Raw genomic sequence first — 27,990 nt, forward strand, 5'->3', positions numbered from 1 at the left:
TTGGGATCCCATTCTTTAGTGTTACCTTTTTCTACACACATTCCCCGGAAATATTAGAATTTTTATTAAAAAAAAAAAACTGGACCAAGTAGTTTTCAGATATGGAAAAAACCCTTGAAACCCCACATTTTGATGACATGTCTGTCTAATTCTTAGTCTTTTCTGCTAGTGCATGACATTGGTTTCCCAGCTGGTACCATAAAAACAGATCCATTCTCTTGATGACTGTCTGACTTATTTTCCATCTTTTAATCATTTTTAGTACCATCAGTTTGTAGATGGAATTAGTAGTCTGATTTAAATATTCAGAAGACCATAGACAACTAATTCTTTAAGTATCATGCTGTATCAGTCATGTACCAGATTAAATAAAATATCTTAATAGTGTATACTTTTCCTAATGTACTGAATTTGGTTTTTGTCTATTGGTGCTAGATATCTGTCAGGTTTTGGCTGTACAAAACATTAAGAAACATTATGTTTATCATGACTTAGTGTCCTCACTGGCATATAAATTACTACTTTGTATTATAAGGCAAAAAAGACATGAAGGTGAGGAACACACAAATGAAAATTGCATCTGGGTCCAAAATTAAGTTTTCTTTGTTTCTAACAAAATGTTACAAGTTTGTTGTGTTTTTTTTTTTTTTTGGCTTTTTTTTTTTGGCTTTTTTTGGTTTTTCTGCATAGCTTTGGAGTCTGTCCTGTAACTCAAACTCACAGAGATCCACCTGTCTCTGCCTCCCGAGTGCTGGGATCAAAGGCCACCACAAGTTTTTATAACATGCATTCAGTTCAATCCTATTTGAAGTTCTTTACATCACAGTATCTGTAAGTATTCATATTTTTTTAAGTCTAAATGCCATTGAAGACTTGGGTTTTCTATAAGGGATATGAAGTTTCTTGGTATGACAGAAGTGGCATGGGGCCACACATTGGATTTTGCACATATTTAACCCTGGTAGCTGCAGTAAGGAACAGAAACAGATGTCTGGCTGTCTGTAGTAATGGTTCTGGGTCTCATTAAGTTTTTTGTACTATAATTTTATTATCATTTAGTATTTTAGTATCATTTTCATCTTTAAGAGTAAAACTTGGGCAGATTCTAAATATTAAAAACCATCCCCTAAAAATGGAGTAGGAGACAAACATAGCCACATACAATCAATGATTTCTTGGAATTTAGGTTTTGGCACCTGGATAAAACAGGACTGAATAAAAAAGCTACTGTGGTGCCAGGCAATGGAGGCAAAGGCAAGCAGATCTCGGAGTTCGAGGCCAAAATAAAATAAAATAAAATAAAATAAAATAAAAAGCTACTATGGTGTGTTTCTATGCTATAGTGGTGCAGCACTCTGCGTTGACAGTGTCAAGAAGCCAGATTGGTCTTTTTGTTTTTGAGGCAGGGCTTCTCTACATAGCTCTGGACTGTGTGCCTGAAAAGTAGGCCCACTTCTTTGTTACTTAAAAGGCAAAGGTTAACTTTTTTGGAAACGGGACTCTCTATACATAGCCTGTCCTGGAACTCACTTTATAGAACAGATTGGCTTTGAACTCAGGAGATCTGCCTGCCTCTGTCTCCTTTCTGACCACTGGGATTAAAGACGTGTGTCTATGCCTGGCTATTGGTGTGTGAATTTTTGTTTGTTTTTGTTTTTTGGTTTTTTTGTGTGTGTCAATTTTTAAGAGCACAGACATCATATGAGCTACTTTATTTCAGGATTGGTCCCCTCTAATACATGTTCCTAGTTGTAGATCCTACCAACCAAGTTTACTAATATTTATGTTAAATGTTACTGAAATACCTAAATGTCTTGTTTGGTGCTTGAACTGGGTATACAAGGATCTTATAGGTATTGTAGGGAGTAGACACAAGCTTGAGTTATTCACACTTGAGTGTGTGGTAACCCAAATGGTTTGGAGAACAATTAGGAATTTACCAGAAAAGAATAAGTGGTAGCCAGGCCGTGGTAGTGCATGTCTTTAATCCCAGCACTTGGGAGGCAGAGGCGGGTTGATTTCTATGAGTTCAAGGCTGGCCAGGTCTACAGAGCTAGTTCTAGGACAGCCAGAACTGTTACAAAGAGAATGAAGCTAAAAATCAAAATCTCCAAAGTAAGATAAAACTAGGGAACCTCAGGGATTCAAAAACAGATAATAGCTATGGCTTCCTTTACTGCTGTTTTTGCCCCCAGCCTTTTATTCAGTAGTAGTTTCCCCTCCTGGTTTTCAGTCCCAGACATGGGAAGAAATGATTATGTCAACTTTTTTTTTTTTTTAAGATTTATTTTTTCATTATGTATACAGTGTCTTGTCTGCACATATGATATGCAGGCCAGAAGAGGGCACCAGATCTATTTACAGATGGTTATGATCCACCATGTGGTTGCTGGGAATTGAACTCAGGACCTCTAGAAAAGCAGTCAGCGCTCTTGGCCTCTAAGCCATCACTCCAACCCGTCAAAAAGGAAAAAACAAAACAAAACAAAAAAGACAGCTGGGTGGTGGTGGCATAAGCCTTTAATCCCAGCATTCAGAAGGCAGGTGGATTTCTGTGAGTTCATGGCCAGCCTGCTCTACAGAGAGTTCCAGAACAGGCTCCAAAGCTACAGAGAAACCCTACCTCAAAAAACAAAAACAAACACACAAACAAAAAAATAAATAAAAAGAGAAATCCTCTGAGCTCTGCTTCCCAATTTATTTCCTGCAGGCCCATGGTTGGTCACCCATATTTCAACTCTTAGTAAAACACTTGTTCATAAAACACCCATTACCCATTTTGATTGCTTTTGTTACTTTAATATATATATATTTACTTTAATATATATATATATATATATATATATACACACACACACACCACCAAGGCCAGGTAGAAAATGCAAGAGTAAGGGATCCTGGAAGGAAGGAATCAAGGTCAGAGAGAGAAAATGCTTCAATCCGCTGTAAGAATGAGCTGTGTTTAATTGTAAAAGGAAGGAGTGTACCCCACAAATGAAAATTAAAGATACATTATTAAGTCCCAAAGCCTGACTGAAGGTGTACACTGCGTTTAATGACATTACAACAGAAGGCATAAAAAGTGTAATACATCAGTGCCAACACATTCTAGTCTACCAGGAAAGAAGTCATTAAAAGTTCCCTGCCCTCCCCTAAATGGCCAGCAGACATTGAGAACAGCCCATGATGCAGCTATACAGCTTTCTCCATGTGGCTCCCAAGTGTGTTGTAGAATGGCACAGTGGGCTGTTGCATTGCACTGAGCAGGAAGTGACTCCTCTGCTAGGAACGCCCACCTAATTTACTTTGTATTGAAGTATATATGGATTATAGTCAATACAGCAATCATGTTTTCCTTGGAATGCCAGGCTATTTGAAGGATTTTCTTGTTGAAGTCTAGGCTGTCAACACTTATTTCATCTTTCACTTGCCGATTGCACAGACTTTACATGTCTTCAAAGCTATATGAAGCTTTGTTTTTTTGTGATGCTTCTAGGGTTTTATTGTGTTTTGTGTTTCTGTCATTCTGAAGAAAGTATAGCACCATGCCATCATGCCAACACTGTAAGATTCATCCCACTAACATTCATATTTGCCCAATGTGCAGTTTTTACAGTGAGCAATGGAGCATGTCTCCACTGGCCTGTTTTTCTATTCAAGCCCCAAATTCTGACTGCTTCTCTAGTCATCATTTAGCAACCCCTATTGCTGAACTTTATATCAGAAATAGAGGATATGATTTCAGAAAAGAATAGCCTGTTGTTAAGTCCTTCAGTTCTTTCAGGATTTAGAATGCATGTCACAGAGTGCAGATGCCCTTATGTCACATAACCTAATATGGTTCCTTACTGCTGCTGTAAACAGATGTGTTCAGCTGTTGGGATAGAATTGTGCTGCTGTTAACACCTGAGCTTTTTCACATTGCCTGGTTTGATAGCCGCAATATTAAAACTCTTGTCTGTAATTTCCAGATGCCAGAAATTATTCCACAAATCATCTGCAGGTAAGTTTCATAATCACTATTGTTGGAAATTTGAATTGATATGATAGGTGTGAGCATTGCAAATATTCTCATGGACTGGCCTCTACCATTAATTAAATCAATCTCCTAAAGACTGGCAGCTGTGTTGTAGTGATTATATAGTAGGCTCTCTATGCCTTCCATCTTCCTCTTTCAGGTTATAGTATTTTGGTATTTTGTCCTTTTCACTGATTTCCCATAATTTATTGTTTCATCATTATATTAAAAAAACACATAAGTATTTTTCTGGGGTAATCACTTAATTTTGTTTATAATGTATTTATAAGCCTTTCAAGAAGTCAGATTCTGGCTCCTGACTCTGGAAGGTGCTGTAAACATTGTATTTTCTGCTATGTTTGGATTTTGTTAGTTTACATTATTTACTGTTCCTTTTCACCTGCAAAAATCACCAATGAATATCATTTCCTCCTTCTGCCATGTCTTGCTGCAAATGGTGACCCTGTCAGGATCCTTGGGGTCTATGGGATTGGGGCTCAGCCCCCTAACCTGGGGATGTGGGGCCCAGGGTGGGGATTGTGGCAGCTGGTAGTTGATGGGGGAGCATCTGGGGGCCGCGGAGGAAGGAAAGTAGGCTGGGTCATCCCCACTTGGGCTCCTTCTCCCTGGGTGGTGGCAGGAGCAGGTGACTCCATTTAAAAAAAAAAAAAAATCCCTGTCACCACACCTAAGATGCCCATTTAACATTCTCACTCCTCATCAGCTTAAGACATTGGAACTCATACCCCATCATCTGTGACTACTTTCTTCACCAGTCTTTAAACTGAACACTCCCTGTTACCAGAAAACTGGTAATCACTCCACAAATAATTTGGGTCGGGTAATTCTTTTTTTTGTGGTAGAATATTTTAAGGTGTGTGACTTTTGTTTGTGCTGCATTTGTTCAACTATGTGAAGCTGTGATACTGTGCCTGTCTAAAACACCTCATGGTCCTAATAAAGAGCTGAATGGCCAATAGTGAGGCAGCAGCAAGGATAGGCAGGGCTGGCAGGCAGAAAGGATAAATAGGAGGAGAAACAAGGAAACGGGGAGCAATGAGAGAACAAGGGGAGGAGGATATTAGGTATCAGCCACCCAGCTACACAGCAGGACACGGAGTAAGAGTAAAGTAAGATAGACAGCAGTAAGAAAATGTAAAAGCAGACATCTTAGTGGAGGCTGCAGTGGTCTTCGCCCCTCTCTGAGCTTCATCATGCCGCCTAAGGATGACAAGAAGAAGATGCCGGGAAGTTGGCCAAGAAAGACAAAGACCCAGTAAATAAGTATGGTGGCAAGGCCAAAAAGAAGTGGTCCAAAGGCAAAGTTTGGGACAAGCTCAACAATCTAGTCCTGTTTGACAAAGCTACATATGACAAACTCTCTAAGGAAGTACCCAATTATTCCAGCTGTGGTCTCTGAGAGACTGTAGATTCGAGGTTCCTTGGCCAGGGCAGCCCTTCAGGAGCTACTCAGTAAAGGGCTTATCAAGCTGGTTTCAAAGCACAGAGCCCAAGTAATTTACACCAGAAACACAAAGGGTGGAGTTGCCCCAGCTGCTGGTGAAGATGCATAAACAGGTTCAATCAGCTGTACATTTGGAAAAATAAAACTTTATTAAATCAAAAAAGAAAAAGAAAATGTAAAAGCCCAGAGGCAAAAGGTAGATGAGATAATTTAAGATAAAAGCTGGGTAGAAACGCCAAGCTAAGGCTGGCCATTCATAAATAATAGTAAACCTCTGTGGGTGATTTATTTGGGAGCTCGGTGACCCATCACACAAAAAGACTAAAGAGCCAAAACAATGCACAACACCCTTTTGTTTAAAGTCTCTTTATTCAAGAAGACACCAAGGCAAAACACAGGCCAGAGCTAGGTTATAGAACCCAGCAAGCGCGGCCAGAACAAAAAGGCCCGGGTCCCCACATGCAGCCCCTTAAGAAGCTCCCTTATGTCACCCCGGCTTTCCTTCACCACGCCCTTATGGGCGAGTCCCGGGTCCACCTGGTACCTGTCCCAGGACTATTGGGCGGGGCTAGGGTGTCTCCCTACACCCTTTAATTCCCGAAAGACTTTAGGCCTTTTGTTCCTGTCTCTGACACTGTCTCTTACCTTGTGAGACATTGTAGTAGCACCTAAGTATTCTTTCCTTTAGCAAACCTCCCAAGCCTACCTATGTCTTTCTAGCTATGCTGTAAGTTTACCAAAATGAACACAAAGTGCCATTTGTTTATTTCAGCCAGCAGCTACTATAGTGCTCCGTATATTTAGTTGTCTCTACATTTAAAAAGTCTATCTCGGTGTGGTGATTTATGCCTATAATCTCTGCACTCAAAGGGCTGAGGCAGGAAAATTGTCTTGAGATTGGGGACAGCTAAGACTCTTGTTTCTAAAACAAGCCAGCCAGAACCTTGTATGTGTGACAGGCATGGTAGTTCACATCTTTAACCCAGGCAGAGGAAGGCAGATTTCTGTGAGTTCAAAGCCAGCCTGGTCTACCTACAGTTTTAGGCCAACCAAGGGTTACATAGTGAGGCCCTGTCTCAAAAACAAAACAAAAAAATCCTTGGAGGACAGGTTAAGTGTTCATTTGTTTTTACAGAAAGTAAATGAGATTAAAAGTTTCAACTCAGAGTTAGACATGATTAGATGTACATTTTTATATTCTTGAGAAGTGCAGGCTCTGAGCAAATAAATGGAAGCACAATGGCTGGAAACTTACTTTATAACATTTCTTTAGTGTGTGCCCCTCTGTCTTACCAGTTTTCATATATTTTCCAGGTCAGGTGCCATGAGTATATAAAAACAAAGCGGGCCATCCAGATGGCTCCGAGGGTATATGTGCCTGCAGCCAGCCCTAGTTAAGTCCCTAGGATCCAAGTGATGGAAGAAGGGAGCCAATTCCCACTAGTCCTCTGACCTCCATCAAATTACAATATCACCTACACACACACACACACACACACACACACACACACACACACACACACACACGATGCAAATAAGCCAGTTGGTGGTGGTAAACAGCTTTAATCCCAGCACTTGAGGCAGAGGCAGGCAGATCTTCTGGTTCGAGGCCAGCCTGCTCTACATAGTGAGTTCCAGGACAGTCAGAGCTATATAGAAAAACCCTGTTTTGAAAACAAGCAAAGCAAGCAAAGAAGACTTCCTTGAACCCATGTCCCATGTCTCTCCCATCTGTTAGTTTGTTCTCCATAGCAAAACTAAAAGTTTTGGAAGTCTACCGCTTCCAGTTTTTTTCTTTTTTTCTTTCTTCTTTTTTTTTTTTGTTTTCGAGATAGGGTTTCACTGTGGCTTTGGAGCCTATCCTGGCATTCGCTCTGTAGACCAGGCTGGCCTCAAACTCACAGTGATCCTCCTGCCTCTGCCTCCCTAGTGCTGGGATTAAAGGCATGTGCCACCAACGCCCAGCCCAATTTTTTTTCAAGATTTGTTTATTTATTATTTACTTATGGTTATTTCAAGACAGGGTTTCTCTGTAGCTTTGGAGGTGTCCTGGAACTCACTCTGTAGACCAGGCTGGCCTCGAACTCACAGAGATCTGCCTGCCTCTGCCTCCTGAGTGCTAGGACTAAAGGTGTGCACCACCACCGCCCAGCAAGACTTTTAATTATCTATGTATACAGTGTTCTTTCTGCATATATCCCTGCAGGTCAGAAGAGGGTACCAGATGTCATTACAGATGGTTGTGAACCGTCATGTAGTTGCTGGGAATTGAATTCAGGACCTCTGGAAGACCACCTAGTGTTGTTTGTTTTTTTTGAGACAGGGTTCTCTGTGTAACAGACCTTGACGTCCTGGGAGTCACTCTGTAGACCAAGCTGGCATTGAACTCACTTCGATCCTCCTGCTTCTGCCTCCTGAGTTTTAGGATTAAAGGCGTGCACCACCACTGCCCAGCTCCAGCTAAGTTTCTTAACCACTAAGCCAGCTCTCCAGTCACCCCCTCCCCCTCCCCCAATTTATTTATTTGGCTCTAAGAAGCTGCTGGTAGGTTTTGTACAGAGAAATGCCATTTAATTTAAAAGCCACTTTGGCTGCAATGGATTGGACAGGTAAAGCAGCAGTGAAGAACTTGGAAGGTGAGAATTTTTGCAAACTAATACAAAATGCTATTCATGTTCATGAAGAAATTTGATGCTAAAAAGGCAGCAGCTTGCCTGGAGGTTGTGGCGCACACCTTTAATCCCAGCACTCGAGAGGCAGAGGTAGGCGGATCTCTGTGAGTTCTAGACCAGCCTGGTCTACAAGAGCTAGTTCCAGGACAGCCTCCAAAGCCACAGAGAAGCCCTGTCTCGAACCCCCCCCCCCCAGCGCACGCACACCAAAAAAGCAGCAGCTTTACTCATCAACATTTGAAATAAAGAAATCATTCAGAAAAATGATTAAATAAAGTGTATATCCATATTATAGGATCATGTCAGGAATAGTGCTAACAAAACTTGGATAGATGAGCAAATCTCCAAAAATACGTTTGGAACCAAGAGATGACTCAGAAGTTAAGAGCGATTGCAGAGTTCAATATCCAGCACCTATGCCAAATGATTCACAACTGCCGGGAACTCCAGGTCCAATAGGTCCCTAAGCCCTCTTCTGTCTTCCTGAGTTCCAGAACAGCCAGAGTTTCACAGAGAAACCCTGTCTCGAAGCAACAACAAAAACCAAAACCGCCGGGCGGTGGTGGCGCACGCCTTTAATCCCAGCACTCGGGAGGCAGAGGCAGGAGGATCTCTGTGAGTTCGAGACCAGCCTGGTCTACAAGAGCGAGTTCCAGGACAGGCTCCAAAGCTACACAGTGAAACCCTGTCTCGAAAAAACCAAAAAAAAAATAAATAAAAATAAATAAAAAACAAAACAAAACCACCAAAAGCAAAACAAACAAACGAAACCCCCATGTGGCAACCAGAACACTAAACCTGTCCATCTCCCAAAGATCGCCAAACTTCCCTTAGTGTTTCTGTGTTCTTTCAGACCCCAACAGACATACTACAAATTACTAGTACATGCTGTTTCCATCTAAACGGTGTTCCTCTCTCATAGTTAACTCCTTCTTGTCTTTCATATCTTAGCCGAAACCTCAGGCTGTGTTTCTGTAGTCCCTCACCTAGAACGTCCAAAAAAGACAGGACTAGCCGGGCGGTGGTGGCGCACGCCTTTAGTCCCAGCTCTTGGGAGGCAGAGGCAGAGGCAGAGGCAGAGGATCTCTGTGAGTTCGAGATCAGCCTGGTCTACCAGAGCTAGTTCCAGGACAGCCTCCAAAGTTCTCTGTCTCGAAAAACCAAAAGAAAAAAAAAAAGACAGGACTTGAGACTGAACCAAAATACTGCAGCACGACGCACTTCCGGGAGGCGGGTGAAGCTGGGGAGTCGCGTTGTGGGACGTCACTTCCTCCCGGAACTAGCGTACAGAACCACACAGGCTGCTGTCACCCAGCTCGCAGCCGCTGCGCTACAGACATGGCCCTGCCACCCTTCTTCGCCCCGGGCCGCCAAGGGCCGCCGCCCCCGCAGCCACCGCCTTCCGCTCCGTTCGGCTGTCCGCCCCCGCCGCTGCCCTCCCCGGCTTTCCCGCCGCCTCTTCCCCAGCGGCCCGGCCCCTTCCCCGGGGCAGCCGCCCCCTTCCTCCAGCCTCCGCTGGCACTGCAGCCCCCGCCCCGGCCGAGGCCTCCGCGGAGGCGCGGCGGCGGCGGCGGCGGCAGCAGTGGCTCCTTCTTTCCGGTGCCTCCGCCGCCGCTGCCGCCGCCGCCGCCGCAGTGCCGGCCCTTCCCGGGGCCCGACGCCGGCGAGCGTCCGCGGCCACCGCCTCCAGGCCCCGGGCCTCCCTGGAGCCCGCGCTGGGCTGAGGCGCCGCCGCCGCCCGACGTGCTCGGGGACGCGGCCCTGCAGCGCCTGCGCGACCGGCAGTGGCTGGAGGCGGTGTTCGGGAACCCTCGGCGGCCAGGCGGCCCCGGCCCCGGCCCCCCGCGCACACCCGTCGGGCCTAGCCTGGGCGAGGTGCGCGCGCGATTGCGCGCCGCTTTGCGCCTGGTGCGGCGGCTACGCAGCCTGGGCCAGTCCCTGCGCGAGGCCGAGACCGACGGAGCGGCCTGGGCCTCGCTACACGCTCAGGCGGAGCCACTGCGAGCAGAGCTAGCCGAGCGGCTGCAGCCGCTGGCCCAGGCCGCCTATGTGGGCGAGGCGCGACGGAGGCTGAAGAGGGTCCGGCGCCGCCGGTTGCGGCTTCGTGAGAGGGCCCGGGAACGCGAGGCTGAGCGGGAGGCGGAGGCCGCGCAGGCCACGGAAAGGGAGCAGGAGATTGACCGCTGGAGGGTGAAGTGTGTGCAGGAAGTGGAGGAAAAGAAGCGGGTGAGAACTACTGTGCAGTTGGAGCGGTGGTGACTGGCACCTGAATCTGCGTGCTGGTTAGCTTGGATACTTACCCGTGAAAGCTAGCCTTTCCCACCTCTTTGCTCTGTATTCCGTTTTGATGATGTGTGGTACACAAAACTCTAGAACGTACACTATGAAGTTCCGTAAACACCTGACAGGTTCACACTGGTGCATTTCTGGGAAGACACCTCCTGTCCCCTGCTTCAAAGTTAGATCCTCTAACTGATGTTCAGTTCTAACCGGTCTTCGTATTATGAGTTATACTGTCCTGAGCATCCAAATTTAGAGGACTTGGGCCACACCGCTAGATCTTTATAGTCTAATCAGCTGATGAGATTAATAGTTTGTCCCCGGGATTCATTTGTTTATGACTTTGAAACTACGAGTCCCTGTGTGTTGGGGTGGTATGAGTCTGTCTTGCCCAGGAGTTTCCAGGTACTTGACCTCTTATTCAGATGATTAAAATAAGGGTTCACGAAGAATTGCAAACTTAGCAAGAAAACTTTATTCAAAAAACAAAGCAAATAGTAAGTACAGATTAGAAAGGAGTACACTATCAAGATTGGCAGCCATAGGGCCCACACGAGAGAAGATACTCAAAGTCTGTGGTTGTTTTTTGGCTCTGCCTTTTGAGGGGTTAAAGAGGAGGAATTTGGTTCCTAATGTGTTTAATGAGGATGGCTCTCTGATTTGATTGTGAGGTTAGCCCTTGTCATCTTTTCTGCTGTGTATGCTTCTTCCCATAATGCATTTGATTTTAGTCATAAGCACTTCCCATTGTGCATAGGCATAAGATGTTAAGTAGGTTACTGTCTCTAAAAGTTTACTTAGACACAGGTTTACCTTTTCCCTTACTGTGCATTCACCAAAAACCAGTTCAGGCTAGTAGGTTGTATTGGGAGTATGTTTGAATAGAAACTGTCCAAGTTCAATGTTCATTATGGGGAGAAGAAACCTGTTCCATTGTTTAGTGAGGAGTATATGTAAAGATGGAGGTCTGAGGCTGCTGGGTGCATTGATTGGAGAGGGCACAGGAGCTTGGCTGCCAAGTAACTTAGTGTAAGAGCAGAGTGTGCATAACCCAAGTACGGTGGTTTCCCTGGATGCTACGCTGTTTGCTGTGCTTGCCTTCCTCACCCCAGTTCAGCACTTATATCCATAGTAGACACTACACTAATGTTCTGCATACAACTCTGAGAAATTTATTACCCTGATTTTACAGATTGAGACCTAAAGCAGTTAACTTGACAACAGTCACACAGTTTGTACCAATATTATTTCAGACTTAAGCCTAGGTTGTCTGCTTTCCAAGCTTGTTTATCTCATGATCTTCAGTAGAGCCAGGGAGAAAGGATTTGCCAAATGTCGGTTGAAGACATCCTCATTACCTTTGAATGGTGTTATTATTATTTTAGATTTGTTCATTGTGTTTTACTCGAGTGTTTTGTGTACATGTTTGTGTGTCTGGTGCCCATGGTGGTCAGAAGAGGACATTGGATCCCCTGGAACTGGAGTTACAGATGATTGTGAACCACTATATGGGTGCTGGGAATTGTACCCTGGTCCTCTGAAAGAGTGACAAGTGTTCTTAACTGCTGAGCCATCTCTCCAGCCCCACTGCTGCTTTTTTTTATAATATATATTTTATTATTTTTGAAAATGTAATTACATCATTTCCCTTTTCCCATTTCTTCCCTCCAATCTCTCCCATGTACCTCCTTTGTTCTCTTTCGAATTCATGGCCTCTTTTTCTTGATTTATTTGTTACATATATACATAAATGCAACCTGATCAGTCCCATATATATGTATCAGGGCTGACCACTTGGTATCAGATAATGAATTGAGCTGTTAGTCCCTGGGGAAGACCATTTCTCTTGCTCTGAGCATTCCCCAGTTGCTTAGAGTTGAGGATTTTGGGGTTTTCTCCTTTCCATGCTAGCACATCTGTTGGTGTCATTGTTCAGGTCTTGTTGGCAGTGCTAAGGGTCCTGTTGCTTCTCTACTCTCCACAAACAGCTAACCCTTTTGTCTTTTTTTTTTTTTTTTTTTTTTTGGTTTTCGAGACAGGGTTTCTCTGTGTAGTTTTGGAGCCTATCCTGGCACTCACTCTGGAGACTAGGCTGGCCTTTCACTCACAGATATCAGCCTGCCTCTGTCTCCCGAGTGCTGGGACTAAAGGCGTGTGCCGCCAACTCCCAGCCTAACACTTTTGTCTTAGTGAGGGTTTCTGTTGCTGTGATGAAACGCTTTACCAAAAGCAACTTGGAATGGAAAGTGTTTATTTTACTTCCACTTCCACATCCCAGTTCATCATTAAAGGCAGTCAGGGAAGGAATTCAAACATGGCAGGAACCTTGAGGCAAGAGCTGATGAAGAATCCTTGGAGAAGTGTTGCTTACTTGCTTGAGCTCCAGGGCTTGATAGGTCTGTTAATTTGTATTCTTAATAGAACTTCAGCTTGAAAGGTAAATTAGACGAAGGCACTCCTGGACCACACCTGAAACACTGAGAAACAAGAGCTCCGTACAGGTATTGAAGCTGCTGAGAGGAGAGGTTCCCCTCTAAGGTTATATGGAGCAGGGCGTGGTGGTTCACATCTGTGATTTCAGTACCTAGGAGTCTGAGCCAGGTGGAATGCTGCAGTTTGAAGCCAGTCTGGGCTACAGAGTAAGACAATCTTTTAGAAATAAAACAAAATCAAAAAGGGGGAGAAGGCTGTATGATCAGCTAGGAGAGGTAGAAAACATCAGTGGGAGTCTGAGGTAAGAAGATAGGGAGTTCAGTCAAGGCCAGCATGGGGCCCATAAGGGGCAGTCTCAGCAAACAAAGCAGCGACATGGTTGTATAACTAAGTCCTTGACAGAACCACTGTAGTGTGCCAGGCCTGGGAAATAGAAATACAGACTCATTGGTCTGTTGTGGTGGTCTGATCATCTGAAGCTTACCTCCAGGAAAGTCTAATACAAGTTCTTGTGGCATTTTTTCCCTTCAGGAACAGGAACTCAAAGCGGCTGCTGATGGGGTCTTATCTGAAGTAAGGAAAAAACAGTCAGACACTAAAAGAATGGTGGACATTCTGCGTGCTCTTGAGAAACTGAGGAAACTGAGGAAAGAAGCTGCTGCAAGGAAAGGTAAATACGGCTTTGCATTTTTACTTTCTTTGTCTCCTTCCTCCTCCTCCTCCTCCTCCTCCTCTTCTTCCTCCTCCTCCTCCTCCTTCTCCTCTTCCTTTATCCTAGTACCTCCCCATCCCAGATACAGTGGTAGGAGTGCACTCTCCTTTTCTTACCTTTATTTTTCATCTTTTGTTTCTTTCTTGTAGATAGAATCTCAGCTCTGCTGTCCATGCTGGCTTTGAACTTGTGACAGTTGTCCTGCCTCAGCATTTTTATTGTAGAGATCACAGGTCACCATGGTTGGCTTACAAAAAAAAATTTTATTTGTTTTTTGGGACAGGGTTTCTCTATGACTTTGGAGCCTGTCCTAGAACTCACTCTGTAGACCAGGCTGGCCTCAAACTCATAGAGGTCTGCCTGCCTCTGCCTCCCAAGTGTTGGGATTAAAGGTGATCTCTGGAGATCAGAAGAGGGTGTCGATACCCTGGAACTGGAGTTACAGATGGTTGTAAGGCATCACATGGGTGCTGGGAACCAAATGGGTCTTCTTCAAGAGCAACAAGTGCTCCTAACTACTGAATCATCTCTGTATCCCCAAACAAAGATGATTTCAATGGTTTTTATACTGTAATCCCTCAGGCTACAAATACTAAATTCCTACATTTTAGTATTATATTGTGCTAGAATAATTCATTAATTAGTTAATTAATTTGGCTTTTAGGGGCAGGGTTTCTCTGTGTAACTCTGGCTGTTCTGGAACTCACTTTGTAGACCAGGCTGGCTCTATATTTACCTGCCTCTCTGCCTCTGCCTCTCTGCCTCTCTGCCTCTGCCTGTTTTTAGATAAGGTTTCAATATTTAGCCTTGTCTGACCTGGAGCTCATTATATGTCTAGACTAGTCTGACCTCACATTCACAGAAATCCACCTGACTTTACCTCCTAAGTGTGGGATTAAAGTTATGCACCACTACATCTGGCTGTCTTGTTTTTGTGGAGCCTAGATTGGCCTCACACTTAATATGTAGCAACCAAGGTGGACCTTGAACTGCTGATCCTTTTGCCTCCACCACATGAGTTCTTCAATTGTGGGTGTGTGCTACTTTCTGACTTTGAAATTCTGAAGCACAAAGCTTCAGAAAAATGTTTAGCCCCTTGTGGTGGTTTAAGAATGGCTACCACAGACTCTTGATATTTGAGTGCTTGGTCCCCAGTTAGTGGAATTGTTTGGGAAAGATTCGGAGGTGTATCTTGGGGGGGGTTTTGAAACCTTTTAGGTTTCTAAAGTTCATACCATTCCCAGTTAACTCTCTGCCTCATGCTTGTGGATCAGGACATACACTCTCAGCTACCACTCAAGCACCATGCCTGCCTGCCTGCCTGCCTGCCTGCCTGCCTGCCACCATACTCCCCACATTGATTGTCATAGACTCTAACCCTCTGAAACTATAAGCAACCCCAAATTAAATGCTTTCTTTTATAAGTTGTCTTGGTCTTGGTGTCTTATCACAGCAATAGAACAGTGACTAAGGCATCCTTGGTAGTCACAATTGCAAAGAGAGGTAGGTGTGGAAAGCACTACACTTTTGTATAGGTCTGTTCTGTTGTAGCTGAACCTTTGCCATATGCCAAACCTTTATCCCTTACTTGCCTCTCCAGAACAAGCTGAAAACATGCTTGCTCCTGCAGATGCATTTTAAACCTGAACTAGTGCTTTTGGAAAGGAATTAAATGACTGGACAGGGCCTGGAGTATGGATGTCCTGAGCTTTCCTCATGTTACCTTTGGTCTTAGATCTCCACAGATTGCCCTTGCCCTCTGGAGGGAACCCGGCACTTGAGCCGGGCAACCAAAGCCTCCTCGGAGATGTTTATTCCATCTGGGTTGGTTTTCTGGAAGTACTTAGTCCTGCCTTCCTGACTTGCCTCAGTCTGCTCTTGCTGGTCTGTTTGTCTGGAAGTCTTGAGTCCCATCCGTTGGCCATTTTAAGATCTCACTGCACTTCAAAGCCAAATGCAGATAGATGCACCATCCTACATCCTTCAATGAGGATCCTCCTCTCCTCAGCTGTTTGACAACATTCTGCCTCTTAGGACCTTTACTGGGGATATTTGAGTTCAGTCTTGGGTAATTGCTCCAGATAGGACACTGATGATAGACCAGTTCCACCCAAGTCTAACTGAACCAGTGAGTTTGATGGGGTAGCTTACACAGTGTAGTGAGGGAATGACTTACAGGAGCATGGGGGACTCGAAGGCAGCTGTATCACTGAAAAGCCCAACCCAGTATGAGTAACTCATGAAAGCTGCAGCCCTAGAGCTCTCTGCCTGGGAATATAGAGGCAAAAGAAACTCCATTTGCTTTTTTTTGCACAGGGGTCTGTCCTCCTGCCTCAGCAGATGAAACTTTTGAGCACCATCTTCAGCGGCTGAGAAAACTCATTAAAAAGCGCTCTGAACTGTATGAAGCTGAAGAGAGAGCCCTCCGAGTTATGCTGGAAGGAGAACAGGAAGAAGAGAGGAAAAGAGAATTAGAAAAGAAACAGAGAAAAGAGAAAGAGAAACTTTTACTTCAGAAACGAGAAATTGAGTCCAAGTTATTTGGAGATCCCGGTAAGTTTATCCTTGCTAGTAGAGACAGAGGAAAGATCTAAGTTGACAGTTCTTATAGTGAGAAACCCAATTTAAGTGGAAAGGAAGTCCTGACTACAAGTTGAGATTCTCAACTATATGGTGGAAGTCAGAGTTACGGAGGAGATGAAGTTATCCTGTTGTCATAATCAGTGGCGCCTTGTAACCTGCCTTGAGACTGTACTCCTAACAGCAAGCAGGGTGACATGTTATGCCTTTCTCTTTCAGAGGAGTTCCCACTTGCTCACCTCCTGCAGCCATTCCGCCAGTATTACCTCCAGGCTGAGCACTCCCTGCCTGCGCTCATTCAGATAAGGTCAGAAGGGCAGCCTCTTCTCTCCCTTTGCTTGGTAGCAGTAAGCTCCTGATGAGATGCTTTGAGGTCTCTTGTCGGGGTGCATGGTATTGGCAAATTTGAAGAGTGCCACTAGGATATTTTGTTTGTTTTTTGAGACAGGGTTTCCCTTTGTAACTTTGTAGACCAGGCTGGCTTTGAACACTCAGAGATGCCTGTGTCTGCCTCCCAAGTGCTGGGATTAAAGGTTTGTGTCAACACCTAGTGCCACTGGTATCTTAAAAGTCCTCATTAATTCTTGGAAGTCAGTGTCTCCAGTTGAGCAGATAAAGAAACTCAGCTGTGTCTGTTCTGTAGGCCAGGGTATCCTTAAACACAGAGATCCACTTGCTACCACCTCCTCAGTGGTGGGATTAAAGGCAGCATCACCATAGTTGGCCTTGTTTTCTATTTTGCTGTTACATCAACCCAGGAAGAGAAACCTTTTTTCCTGAATAGTTGCCTGTAGAGGCTAAGGCCTGAGTGCCTGTGGGTTAAAGCCCAATGCTGTCAGCTGAACCAGCTGCTCAGGAGCTGGGTAATTCTCAGCTGTCTGGGTTATGATGCCCTCACCTATAAAATGAAAATGGTAGGCTAGTGTGTGCCTTTTGAGCTTTAGCAAAGCCTCTTGCCTACTACTTTTGGGTAGTCAGGAGGTAAAAACGAAGTAAATGAGTAAATGTTCCAGCCTGTATAAACTTGTTGCCTAGCAGCATTTTGTTGTTTTCCAGGCTAAAATATCTTAGGACCTAGGGGTCTCAAAGAAAAGAACCGAGGTTCCTTCCAACACTCTTGTAATTTCTGCATCTTGGGAAGGAATTTTCTGGCCTATCATTTATTTTTCAGGAAGAGTTTTAACTTTTGCCTGTATGTTTTTTGCCTTTAAACATATTCTTGATGATACGGGTGTTTGCTCAAGTTATGTGAATATTGAGTCGCAGAATACTGAACATTGCTCCTGACAGCTGAGCCTCTTGTCTTGATTTTTTTTTTTTTTTTTAGTTTTACGTGATTGGATATTTTGGTTGAGTGTATGTCTGTGTACCATATGTGTGCCTGTTGCCTGTGGAGTCCAGAAGAAGGCATCAGATTTTCTGGAACTGGAGTGATAGACAGTTGTGAGCCATCATGTGGATGCTGGAAGTCAAACCTGGATCCTCTGTAAGAGCAGCCAGTGTTCTTAACTGCTGAACCATCTCTCCAGCCTTTGTCTTAACTCTTCTTATTAGCTGATCACCACCTTGTTTCATGTGTCTGTTTGATGACACCTAATATAATGTATTCTATTGATTATAAGCATAGCATCAGGGCTGATGGTACTATAGTCTGAGTCCAACAAAGCTGTAGAGCACATTATCTTCTCCACAAGGTGCCTCACAATTCTCTCACACTTAGCAATAATAGCACTTCACCAGGCCACTTGGGTGGCATTTTAAACAGTAAGGTCACCAGTAAGGAGCACAAAACTGAAAATTGTGGCACAGAGTAAACTAGGAAAAGGATGCTAATTTATACTGTAAGAGCTGAAAAGAAGAAAGCAGAATGGTGACAGATTTTTTTTTTCTCTCTGAATTTGTGGTTGTCCATGAAAATGCCACATATGGGACGATTTAAATTTGCCAATATAACCAAGTGTGGTGGCTCATGCCTATAGTCCTAACACTTGGGAAGTGGAGAAAGGAGGATTAGGAGTTCAAGGTCAGCCCTAGCCCTGTCTTAGAGAGAGAAATTACAAATACAGAATATACAAATAATGAGGGTTAACTGTACATTCACTGTTTGGCTGTCTGCACAGTTAGTTTTTCCTTAAATGTGTACATTAATGTAACCCTTGGTATACTTCCTAGAAAACCAGTTCTGTAGCAGGTTAGTACATCTGTCATTTGAAAACAGTATCCTAGATATGAAATATAATTTCTGAGTGTCTTGCTTGGGGAAAACCAGAAATAAACATTGTTCTGTAATGTTCTTATTAAGGCATGATTGGGATCAGTACCTGGTGCCGTCTGATCATCCTAAAGGCAACTCCGTTCCCCAAGGATGGGTCCTTCCCCCGATCCCCAGCAACGACATCTGGGCAACAGCCGTTAAGCTTCATTAAGACCCTCCAGGAGTGTGGTCCAGCAGGCCAGCACTGCAGCTCTAGATGTCAGTGATGCTGCCGTCTCACGCTGTAGTCTTCTGCACAACTTAAACTTCATGCGGCATTGCTGTAGCTGGAAGTCCTGCTTCTCTCTATTCTCTGCCCTGGCCAGAGTTACCTCTTGAATCAGGAGGTTGATAAGGTTCTTCTGGAAAGGGCCTAGATGAACTGAAGTTATTAGCATGGGCAGTGGCCTTCACTCACTAACTGCCTCTGTTTTGAGAGGCTTGGCCTAGTGTGGCCTACTTATCTGTTCTAGGCTTGTTTTGAATTGGCGGGTAAATACAGTCAGCACACTTGGTTACTCCTTGAAGATGTTCACGGAGTAGAGTTAGCAGGCACTACTCCTTATTTTCCTCTACCAACTGCCCTCCAGCTTCCAGGTCAAAGTTTGACCTACAGTTCTGTTAATCCCAGTTTGGTGCAGTTGGGAGGCTGCTACTGAGAACGATGGCAGTGGCATTAGACTGGGCTGCCAGGAATGCTGACAGCTTAGAACTTTTGTTCTCTGGAGAGCTTATAAAATCCGACGAGTGCCAGACCAGATTGGCTGGTGCTCTGACAGACAGTGCCTGTGTTCCTCATGAAAGTGCTAGTCCAGAGTTCCAAGGGATCTAACTGTGTGGGTCTCCAGCAATAGAAATGTGTTTCCCTATGAGACCATAATCTCAGTCACATGGTAGCTCTGGGATTCTTCTTTTCTCCTCTTTAGCTCAAGCTTCTAAAAATATCCATGTAGTAAAAGTTGGGGAAAGAGCAAATACAAATGGTAAATTTTATTTTTTATATTCATTAATAAGTGCTGTTGTGCTTGGGACATGATCAGTCATATGACATGTTATGGTTTTTGTTTTGCTTTATTCTGGTTTTTGTTATTTAATTTCCTAAAAGCTAAATAAATACCATTTTCACTTTTTAATTTGAGCTTTTGCCCCTGATTTATTCTCTCTTGAATCATTTAACACATTTCATCTTCACATTGCTAAAGCATTTCACTCCAAAGTTCAAATTTAATAAATAGGTGTTTGCTGCAGAAAAATGATTTTAAACACATACTTTGGCTGTAAAATCTGACTGTGGATAGCAAGAAGGATCACCATCAACTTTGGGAATGATGTAGAATTGAGAGCCCTTAGGTGTGATATACTAATGCCTTTGTCCCTTTTTGTAGTTGCATATACATTGCCTTCTACTGTACACCTAGGGAATAGAGCTGTTTCATATTGGACAGCTAGGAGATAGGCTATTTTTCCCAGTGTGCCTGAGTTCATGAGTTCTAAGGTCTGATACAATTAGCCTCCCCGACCACAGAGGCCTGTACACCTTTTCATTTGAACTCTTCACCTCTTGCCCTGAGATGAGTTGCAGGAAGAGCAGCAGTGGAAGATGGATTGTATGAGTTGTGTTGAGATGGCCTTATCGCCGTGGATACCAGCATTGATGGGCAGGGACTGGGGAGATTCAGCAACTGAACCAGAAAAGGAGGTGTGGAACTCTAGTTGGAAAGAAGCTGTTTCTGATCTATATTTGGTGCAGGCAAGGTTCTTATAAAGAGAGCATTATTTTTGTTCAGCTTTTGTTTCCTGGTATATTGCCTGCTTGTAAGTTGTAGCAGTAGCCACTGTTTCTTTCCAGGCTTAGAAAGACACAGGTGAGTGATGTACCCTTGACTACACCCCCAATCCTTGGTCATTTCTTAGCCTTTTCAATGAACAGAATTTGCATCTATAATTCTGTTGAGCCTCCAGCCCTTTACTGATTTGGGTTTTTTGGATTTTTTTACTTATTACCTAAATTTCTCCATATGTTAAACATCAATGTTCAATCAAGTGGAGAAATAAAATTCAAAATTAATCAGAAAGTTAAGTAATTGTTTATTTTATACTTAGAGATATTTTTATTATTTTATGTGTAAGGCATTGGGCTTGCATGTATGTCTGTATACTACATGCATGCCTGGTGCCACAGGCAGAAAAGAGTCTGATCCCTTGGGATTGGAGTTATAGATGGTTCTGAGCCACCATATGGGTGCTGGGGATCAAACCCAGATCCTCTGGAAGAGCAGCCAGTGCTTTTTAGCCACTAAGCCATTGCTCCAGCCCCAGATTAATTATATTCTATATGAAAAAAAGAATATGCATATCCCAAAACCAGGACTTGTAAGAGGCAAACACAAGCTTTTAAGGAATTAGATATAAACACAGTGAAGAGTAACAAGCCATGAGAGATTCGTTGTATGTTAAATACTATACTTAGCTGGAGTACTTGAGTTCCTGCTGTCTGAGAATTTTCTGCAACAAGCCAACTAGTTTAATCACTCTAAAATCCTTTATGTTTCTGTGTCCATGTGACTTTTTAAAAAGCTTAGCTGAGATTACACCATCTGTTGTACTGTTCATGTCTTCATATTCTGTCCACAGAGAAGCTCTCCTGGGAATTAAAAGGTAAGTACAAAATGTGTCTTATTTCCAGTTTGCTTTTTTAATGATATGTTTAAAAATGCTCCTTTCTGCTGATACAAGTTTCTGTTTTACCTTCTGAGTTATCTTGGACAACCTATGTACTTTTGTATATATCCACACAGTAGTTCCCGATTGCCGCACCCAGCTGCTACTGCTGAAGATTTTGTTTCCAAAGCCAATTCTTTTTGCCTTTGGGATAAACTTGTTTTCTCATAATCTCTGAAGCAAAAACTGAGGCGTTTGAGGCAGGTGGTTTTAGACTTGTATAACTGCACATCTGCAGGTAGTTTCTGCTTTATTAATTATGTGAAGCTAAGGAAGCTAAGGATTAAGCTGTGTCCTTTGGGAGATGGCTTTTTGTTTTCCATTACTATAATTTAGGTGCTAAGAGAATAAAAAGGAGTGAACAGGATTCCTGTCTTCCTAGTATTGAGAGAAGTAACTTTGTGAAGACTTTCTCCATCTATACTACCCTTCACTGATTCCATAGCTGCGCTGATCAAGTTCTTCGTTGTCGCTGTGATATTGCTACATCGGGAAGTACTAACCCATATTGCCCAGATATTTCAAAATGCCTATGGATGATGCTAGGAAATACCCTTTAACCCAACAGAGAACAGAGGTTAAAAAGAAAATGGCCATTATTACAACAATCAAAAACTACTTTGAGTACTATGGAGGTTGTATGAGATCACAGTAGAAATTGACTTCAAATGCATTTATAACACATTTAAGTGAGATTATATAAACAGTGTGTTCTGGTTCACAGAGTACTCTGTGGGTCAGAGTAAAAGGAGGGGGTATCGGGAGCTGGGAGTGTACTTCAGTTGGCACAGTGCTTGTCTAGCATGCATGATGCCCTGGCTTCAGTCCTCTGCACCCAATAAAACAGATCCCACATTTAGGAGGTGAAGGTGGGAAGATCAGAAATTGAAGTCCATTCTCAGCTGTTTAGAAATTAAAGGACATTCTGGAGGACTCAGCTGTCTCAAACAATGATTAAGAGAGATTACTGAAAGCTGCTCGTGGAGAAAGCTGCTCTGAGCAGGTGATTTTCAGCTGGGGGGGGGAGGCTTTTAGTTGTTGAGAAGAGACAGAAAAACACAGGCAGAATCAGGAATAGCTGTGCAGAGATGGTGTGGGGGTCAAGGGACCATGGCATGGCTACTATGGCTGGAATTGTGTGGGTAAGAATCAGTCTGGTTCTGGGTGTGGTGGTGCACGCCTTCAACCCTAGCACTTTAGAGGCAGAGGCGGGCAGATTGCTGTGAATTTGAGGCCAGTCCGATCTACAAAGCAAGTTTCAGGACAGTTAGGGCCACACAGAGAAACCCTTACTCAAAAGACAACACACAGTCACACACACACACACACAGAGAGAGAGAGAGAGAGAGAGAGAGAGAGAGAGAGAGAGAGAGAGAGAGAGAGAGAGAGAGAGACAGACACAGATCAATCTAGCTGTTACAAGCCTTCAGAATTTAAGTTTTTATTTGGAAAGAACCTGAGAACTATGGAAAAAGGAAGAAGAGGAAGAATGGCGACTTAAGTTTGAAGTTTGAAATGATCATACTTTCTGCGTGTGGAACAATAATAGCACACGAGAAGATAAATGGAGGTGAGCTGTTGTTCAGTGAGGTAACACCAGCTTGGATTCTCATGTTAACCATGGAGATAACACTGAGTCTTAAGAAACTTGGCAGAGGATTTGAGATGGGAGTTGGTAAAGTGTCTGAGTGTGTGTTAGCACCCTGGATCAGGTTATCATACCTTCAAAGACCTCTGGAAAGGAAAATGTGTTTGGGATAAGAAAAGTGAAATTCACTTTGTGTGTTTTAAATTAGAGGCACTCTAAGCTCGTTGGGAGGTACTTTGTAGGCAGGTGTTTATGAGTTTGATCTCAGAAGAGACATGGAGAAAGTGGGAATTATTGGCAGGTAATGGAAGCTCTAAGCAGGATGAAGTCATGTAGAGTACACTGGGGAGTCATTCCTGGCTAGTCTCCTACCTAGGTTCATTATCACTTCAGCTTACTCCAGTCTCCAGCCCCATGATTTGTCCGATAGGCACACTTTCACTGGATTATATAGTTTGTTGAAGCACAGCCTTGCTTTCCTTGTATACTCCAACTCCATCCCAGCCCCTTATGACTTTCTCTGCCACCTACTGATTGGAGTCAGAACTCAGCTCAAAATTCAAAGTCCTCTGGACTGGAGAGATGGCTCAGTGGTTTAGAGAACTGGCTGCACTTCCAGAGAATCCAGATTCAATTCCTGGCACCTACATGGCAGCTCACAACTGTCTGTACCTTCAGTTCCAAGAGATTCACCCGATACCCTCTTTGACTCCTACAGACATAAATAAATAAACATTAAAAAAAATTCTAAGTGCTCTCCAGCAGGACCCTAATCTATCCTGGATTTTGCTCCAGACTGCACATAGCATTTTCTCACTTGTAACCCCCTCACCTCACACTGTAGATTCCTATGTCTGCTGTCTGTCTCATGCTGCTCCTCTGGATGCCTGCTATTTGAACCTTTTTCTGCTCACAATCCATTTCCTACCCTTTGAGGCCCAAGTGTTTCGTAAAGCTTTCCCAAGCCTCACAAGGACTAGGCTGCCCCTTCCAGACACACTCTGATGCAGCATTTTAGTGTTCTAACTAGCTCTGATTTCCACTGTGGCCTTTGCTGTTCTTCAGAAAGAGACCCTCAGAATCTCCAAACTGGTAGCCAGTTCAGGGCTGTGCAGAAAACAATTAGGGATGCAGATGTTAAGTGGAAGATGGGGAGAGAGGGATTGTTATCTCAAGTGGGCAAGGATTTACTCTGGAGCCTCAGTAGAATTTGGGCTTTTCCTTCTCTATAATTCAAAATTCAGTGGTAGCTGAGATGGAAAGATAAATCTGAGGATGGCAAAACCTGCTGAGCTTTCCTGAGCCTCACAGGTGTCCAGTAAAAACGAGCCAACAAGGCAGTTTTACCCCAAGGCTTGCCTGATCTTGCCCATGGAGGAGCATGAGGAGCCACCCACTGACATGCAGTGACATAGATTCAGGCAGGAATTGATGAATCCTGGAGGCAGGAAGACACTGATGAGAACAGACAGATTGGGGAGGAGATGTGAGGGAATTAAGGGCTTTGGCCACTTGCCCTCACTTGACCTGTCTGCTCCCAGATTACCCACCCAACATCTCTACATGAGGCTGTTCTGTTGGGAACAGGATGACCGCACTGTGACCCCAAGCAGCAAGGCTTTGTGTCATCCTGTCAGGGCTAACAGATTGTGTGGGGCCAGAGGCATATCCTGGTCCAGGCTCCTCACTGTTACCAAACTGCCAGGCTGTGATCAGGAATTTAGTTTATGTTATAAGCATTTGTGAGTTTGAATTCATGTGAATTCGGGCTTTTTAATTTGAGCTATTCATGACTGGGTATGTGTTGGATCGATGTTTTACTTTATATACCCAATAGCTAAAGAGGTTATCTGTTGGCCATTTGGATATCCTCCTAATGAGAATTTAAAACTTCCTATTGTTTATAGAAGTTCATTGCATAAGCTGAATATAAGTCCCTGAATATTGTCAGGCGATTATTTTGCAAATATTGTCTCCCATGCTGTGGTTGTCTTTAAACTCTGATGACTAGGACTTCTGACTTTAATCCAGTTTATCAGTAATGTATTCATGGTTAGCCTTTTTCTTTGTGTGTATCTATATATGTGTGATACTGAGGATTAACTGAGGGCTCCCTGCCTGCTACGTAAGCACTCTACCACTGAGGTCTATAGCCCCAGCCCTCTTTTTACTTTTATGTTAAGACAGAGTCTCAGGGTTGGAGAGATGGCTCAGAGGTTAAAAGCACTGACTATTCTTCAAGAGGTCCTGAGTCCAATTCCCAGCACCCACATGGTGTTTCGCAACCATCTGTAATGTGTTCTAGCACATACATGCAGGCATACATGCAGGTAGAACACTGTATACATAATAAATAAATAAATCTTTAAAAACAAAACAAAAATGGATAAAGAAAATGTACATTTACACTCATCAGTAAGAACAATGACATCTTTAAATTTGCTGCAAATGGATAGAACTAGAAAAAAACATCCTGAGTGAGGTAACCCAGACCCAGGAAGACAAATATAGTATGTACTCACTCATAAGTGGATACTAGACATAAAGCAAAGGAAAACCAGCCTACAATCCACAACTCCAGAGAAGCTAGAACCCACTCCCAGAAACAGGTGGAAGCAGATGCAGAAATCCACAACTAACCATTGGGTCGAACTCCTGGAGTACAATCGAAGTGAGGGAGAAGTGATAATAGGAACAAAGGAGTCAAGACCATGATGGGGAAACCCACAGAATCAGCTGACCCCAGCTAGTGAGAGATCACTGACTCAGGTCTGACAAATGGGGAACCTGCATAGGTCTGAACTAGACTCCCTAAATATAGGTGACAGTGGTGTGGCTTGGGCAGTAAATGTGGCCCCTTGTAGTGAGACCAAGATCTAACTCTAATGCACAAACTGTGGAGCCCATTCTATGTGGAGAGATACCTTGCTCTGACTAGGGACAAGGATTGGGGGTCTGAGGTGATGGGACAGACCTAGTTGACTTCCTAGGAGAATCCTTACCCTCTCTGATGAGCAGGTGGGAGTAGGGTAGTGGGAAAGTGGGAGGAGGGAAGGGGAACTGGGATTGGAATGTACAAAACAAAACAAAACAAAAACGAGTCTCACTAAATTGCTCAGGCTAGCCTTAAACTCATTTTGTGGCCCAGGTACGCATTGAACTTGTGATCCTCCTGCCTCAGTCTTCTAAGTAGCTGGGATTACAGACCTGTGCCACCAGGACTGGCTCTGCAACATTAGTCTCCTGTAAACTTCTCTAAGACACCATCATATCTGCCCTGAGAGGACAGACCTCTCAGGGCTCCTCCACTGCCAGTCCACACCAGTCACCCAGTTCTCCATAGACATGTCATAGCAACATTTGTCAAGTCAGCTTTGTCAGCAACTATACTCCCCAGCAGTCTTTACCTCCATCTTGGGCTGCCTGCAACACCAGAATGTGATGGTGGACTTGAGCCAAAAGGACTCCTATATGGGTGTTGACGTCCAGAATAAGAGAAGCATCCTGACCCTGAAGTATCCCATGGAGCAAGGCTTTGCCACCAACCGGGACAACGTGAAGATGCTTAGCACCATACCTCCTACCATGAGGTGCCTGTGGCTCCTGAGGAGTTCCCCATGCTGCTCCCTAAGGCTCCCCTGGACTCTAAGAGCATCCATGAAAAGATGACCCAGATTGTGTTCAAAACCTTTGGCATCCAAGCCATTGCATGGCCATGCAGGATGTGTTGTCCCTGTGCAACCCTGGTGGAATCACCAGCATCATGATGGACTCTGGAGACAGAGCCACGTACAAAGTACCCATTTACAAGGGTTACGCTCTCCCCCACACCATCCTGCATCTGAACCTGGCTGGCTGGGACCTGACAGATTACCTCATGAAAATCTTGACTGGGCATGGCTGCAGCTTCACCGTTACAGCCAAGAGGGAAATTGAAATGGCATCAAGGAGAAGCTATGCTATGTCAGTCTAGACTTGGAGCAAGAGATGGTCACTGCTGCATCCTCCTCCCTGGAGAAGAGCTACTGCCCTACCACCGGGCCATCACTATTGGCAAAGAGCAGTTACATTGCCTTTCTTCCTGTGTGTGACATCCACAAAACTACTGTCATTTCCATCATGAAGGGTAATGTCAACATCTGTAGAGACCTCCATGCCAACCAGTGCTGTTTGGTGGCACCACCTTGTGCCCAAGCATCATCAAAAGGATGCAGGAGATGAGTGCTCTGGCTTGCACTACTGTGAAGATCAAGAGCATAAGTACTCTTGTGGATTGGCAGCTCCATCTTGATCTCACTGTCAACCTTCCAGCTGATGTGGATCAACAAGCAAGGACACATCATGTGGCTCTCCATCATGCACCGAAAATGCTTCTGGGTAACCTTTTCTCGACAAAACCTAACTTGTGCAGGAAACCAAACAAAAAAACAGTAGACAACATTGACCTCACCTTGTCTTTTGTTTCATTTTAATTTTTGTTTTTGTTTTGCTTTCATGCTTTGGGCTCAGGATTTAAAAACTGGAACAGTAAAGGCAACTGCAGTTGGTTGGAGCAAGTAGCCTCAAAGTTGTACTAAGTGGTTGACGACTGATCGTGCATTATTTTTTGTTTAATAATCATTCCAATGAGTTACCTGGTTAAGGAAGTTCTTCATCCTCCCAAAACCGACCCCCTACTCTAGAAAGGGTGATGACCCACTCTGTGTCCCGAGTCCATGCAGGGGAGGTGACAGCATTGCTTTTGTATAAATTATATGTATTGCAGATTTTTTAAATGGTGGTTTGAAAGAAAATGGCTCCCATAGGGAGTGGCACTATTAGGAGGTGTGGCTTTGTTGGAGTAGGTGGGACCTTGTTGGAAGAAGTGTGCACTGTGGGGGTGGGCTTTGAGGTCTCCTATGCTTACGCTGCTCTCAGTGTGGCACACAGCTGCTTGTGGTGCCTGTGGATCAAGATGTAGAACTCCCAGCTCCTTCTCCAGCATGGTGCTTCCCTCCAAGATGATAATGGACTGAACCTCTGAAACTGTGAACCAGCCCCAGTTAAATGTTTTCCTTCATAAGAATTGTCATAGTCGGCCAGGCAGTGGTGACGCACGCCTTTAACCCCAGCACTCAGGAGGCAGGGGCAGGCAGATCTTTGTGAGTTTGAGACCAGCCTGGTCTACAAGAGCTAGTTCCAGGACAGCCTCCAAAGCCACAGAGAAATCCTGTTTTGAAAAACCAAAAAAAAAAAAAAAAGAGTTGTTATAGTCATGGTGTCTCTTC

The 27,990-nt window shown here is 44.1% G+C and overlaps 1 protein-coding gene and 3 pseudogenes across 2 annotated transcripts; 3 read left to right on the forward strand and 1 right to left on the reverse strand.

Moving 5' to 3' along the window:
• Positions 1-3,301: 3,301 nt before the first annotated feature.
• LOC100753649 lies at positions 3,302-4,623 on the reverse strand (annotated as a pseudogene).
• A 594-nt stretch (positions 4,624-5,217) lies between these two features.
• Positions 5,218-5,641, forward strand: LOC100774982 (annotated as a pseudogene).
• A 3,782-nt stretch (positions 5,642-9,423) lies between these two features.
• Pdcd7 (programmed cell death 7) lies at positions 9,424-19,552 on the forward strand. Of its 2 annotated transcripts, none has more exons than XM_027411331.2 (5): positions 9,424-10,381; positions 13,400-13,538; positions 15,897-16,133; positions 16,380-16,467; positions 17,488-18,436. In XM_027411331.2, exons 1-5 carry the CDS (start codon positions 9,494-9,496, stop codon positions 17,495-17,497), a joined length of 1,362 nt encoding a protein of 453 aa, XP_027267132.1. In that variant the 5' UTR covers positions 9,424-9,493; the 3' UTR covers positions 17,498-18,436. The 2 variants fall into 2 exon arrangements, with proteins under 2 accessions (XP_027267132.1, XP_027267131.1); XM_027411330.2 differs by lacking the exon at positions 17,488-18,436 and adding an exon at positions 18,463-19,552 and having other exon boundaries at positions 9,425-10,381.
• A 2,707-nt stretch (positions 19,553-22,259) lies between these two features.
• Positions 22,260-27,727, forward strand: LOC113835200 (annotated as a pseudogene).
• The last annotated feature ends 263 nt before the right edge of the window (positions 27,728-27,990 follow it).

The sequence above is a fragment of the Cricetulus griseus genome, chromosome 4 (assembly GCF_003668045.3).
Source record: "Cricetulus griseus strain 17A/GY chromosome 4, alternate assembly CriGri-PICRH-1.0, whole genome shotgun sequence".
NCBI classification, from domain to species: Eukaryota; Metazoa; Chordata; class Mammalia; order Rodentia; family Cricetidae; genus Cricetulus; species Cricetulus griseus.